General features: G+C 52.5%; 1 protein-coding gene across 1 annotated transcript; it reads left to right on the top strand.

Moving 5' to 3' along the window:
* Positions 1-298: 298 nt before the first annotated feature.
* Positions 299-1995, top strand: JCM6883_000512 (uncharacterized protein; the record flags this gene model as incomplete). The annotated part of the gene is made up of 3 exons (XM_076635665.1): positions 299-310; positions 390-446; positions 520-1995. 3 exons carry the CDS (start codon positions 299-301, stop codon positions 1993-1995), a joined length of 1545 nt encoding a protein of 514 aa, XP_076484352.1.
* Between the last annotated feature and the right edge of the window lie 685 nt (positions 1996-2680).

Below are 2680 nucleotides of genomic sequence, written 5' to 3' on the forward strand. Positions count from 1 at the left end.
GGTCGTTTGTCGCATTTTGCATCTTGCCATAGACTGCGAAGTGAACGAGGGCGGAGAGCAAGAGGAAAGAGGCGAGAGTTTTATTCGAGATCTCGGTTCATCTCTCACCCATCATCAGCACCTCGAGCATCACGCTGAATACGCGCAAATCAATCACTAAATCTCTCATCATCGAGCATAGCCGAAAGCTTGGTCGGAACTCGGCTCACCGTCTCTTCATCACCCAACTTCTCCGTCGCTCTCGACTCATCAAGATCCAGCCAGAGAAGCACCTCGAGACTTGCTGCAGGCTGGCCAAATGACTTCTGAGGTACGCTCTTTCATCCCTAGACTCCCTCTCGCTGCAATTACTCATTCGGATCCGGGGTTTGGTTTTGATTATCTGACAGATCGATCAAAGGATTGTCGCGGGACGACCAGGAGGAGATCTTGGTCGCGCCGAGAAGGTAGGAATATCACTGCTCTCGAGCGTCCGCAACTTTCCGGAAGTTCGAAGCTGATTACACTGTTTGTGGGCAGAGTGAAACGAACTACCTCTCTCGTTTGCCCATCGAACTCCTCGACCTCATCTTCGAACTCGCAGCCTCTACAGACCGCTTGGATTTAACGATCCTCCCCATCTCCAAATCCCTTTTCCTCTCGCAGGAACGAGCGATTTACAAGACGATCGTCCTCATCCGCCCTGAGACTTACTCTCGACTCACTTGGACCCTCATCAGAGCTCAGCGCAGGAAAGGTCATCACGCAACCCGACTCGTCTTGTGCTGCTTAGGCGACTGGTATTGGCCAATCGACGTCGGCCAGCTCTTTGCCTTTTTGCCGAATTTGCTCGAAATCGAATTCAACACCGGTGACGAAGCAACAACCTTCAAAATCCTGAGTCAACCAAAGATCGTACCTCCTCTGCGCATCTGTCGCTTCGTCGAAACTGTGCTCACCTTCTCAGTCGTTGATTGTCTGAGTCGAATTCCGACTCTCCGCTTTGTCGAAGTTTGCTCGATAGAAACCCCGCCAAGGGAGCAGATCGACTGGTCACCGGCTCGTCAAGTGACACAAGTCGCTGTTCATTCCGGGGACTCCTTCGGGTCTTCAGCTCCGTCTCTTCGTCAAATCTTCCCCTCGGCCCACGTCTCTTCTGTCGACATCCGAATCGATAATCGAGATCCTGTCCTTCCGCTCTCCGACTTATTCGACACTCACCTCTTGTACCTCCGACTTAGGAGTCACGACCTTGCCCAGCGCGTCGGATCGATCGACCACTTCCTTGCCCAACTTTCGAATCTTCGCCATCTGCATCTCGATTCGCCCTTCGTAGCTCCAACGTTACAGCCCTACCTCCTCTGTCTTCCCAGCCTCGCTTCCCTCAGCCTCGAGTACTTCGATCAAGATCCAAATCTCGACCTACTCTTCGCGAATCTCCACAGTATCCCGCACCTCAGTACTCTCTTCCTCACCTATCGCAACATTCGAAAGGGTCGTAGCTTCGACTTGGGGAAGGCAGAGGACGATTGGAATCACCCAGACGAACGCGATCGCGACTTTGGCGAACTCTCCCTCTCGGAAGACCTCACTGAATCTTTCTGTTTGTGGGATTGGAAGGTGACCTGGGGCAGCAACATCTCGGAATTCATTGATGAAGCTGTCGAGATGGAGGAGAAAGCGAAGGCAGCTGGTCTCGTCGTTCAGAGCAATCTCTCGAAATTACTCCGAGTTTTCCGCCTCCAGGTTGTCGAGTACTACAATCGAGCAGTCGGAGCTCTTTGCTTCTTGAATCGTCGAGAACCCTTATACTGCGCCCTTTCTCTCGCTCGAAACCACTCTCTCGACATCGACCGCCTCGAAATCGATCCGGAAGAGTACTTCGACGTTGATGATTGGTCTGAGATTGAGGCCGTCGAATGGTTCGAAGTTAGGGTTGACGGGATCGGAGGATCTCCAAGCGAAGATAGGTGCTACGTGTATGGACTGAGGTCGAAGAGATTTGGAACGATGTAGGTCAGAAAGGAGCAACGGATCGGATTGGGCAGCGGCGAGAGGCAGCCTCACTGTGAAGATTGTTCGTACTCTTTTCCTTACTCTCTCGCATCTCTGGATTGCCTGCTGACTCTATTCATCTCTCTAGACGCGGACGAACCCCTTGTGCTGTGTGAAATGCTTGACCTCCACTTTCGCTCGATCGATAATCCTGTCTGTGCCGTCAGTCGAAAGAAATAGCCTCCCGCGATCCTGCTAGCTGAGTCAGCAAAAGCTTTGGTCGAGGTTGGATCTGGATCTGAGGTTGGATCTTGCGGTTGCCAGATTCGACGCTTCCAATTTTCTGCTCTCGCGGTCAGGGAGTCACCTTTCTCGGTTCTCGAGCTCATCCACCAATCCTTCGTCTCCATGCGACTTAAAGACTGACACGGATCTTTCGGATTCGCCAAGAGGTTGACTTTGCTCGAATTCGTGCTCAAGCCGGTGAGAAGAACGTTCTCCAGACTTGCGCGTCTAAATCGATACGAGAGTCTCCTCCAATCTGTCCTGCTACTCTCTTCGACCGCACAAAACTCACATCCTCGCTCGCATTGTCACAGGGACCTGCGGTTTCTGGAGCGATGAACACGGTCATTACGACTCGAGCTGGCAAGGATCTCGTTTCTTCGCTCGTTTCGGGACTCCTCACGATCGGAGACCGATTCGG

Source organism: Sporobolomyces salmoneus (assembly GCF_050403485.1).
Source record: "Sporobolomyces salmoneus JCM6883 DNA, S_salmoneus_JCM6883_v1_ctg133, whole genome shotgun sequence".
Lineage (NCBI taxonomy): Eukaryota > Fungi > Basidiomycota > Microbotryomycetes > Sporidiobolales > Sporidiobolaceae > Sporobolomyces > Sporobolomyces salmoneus.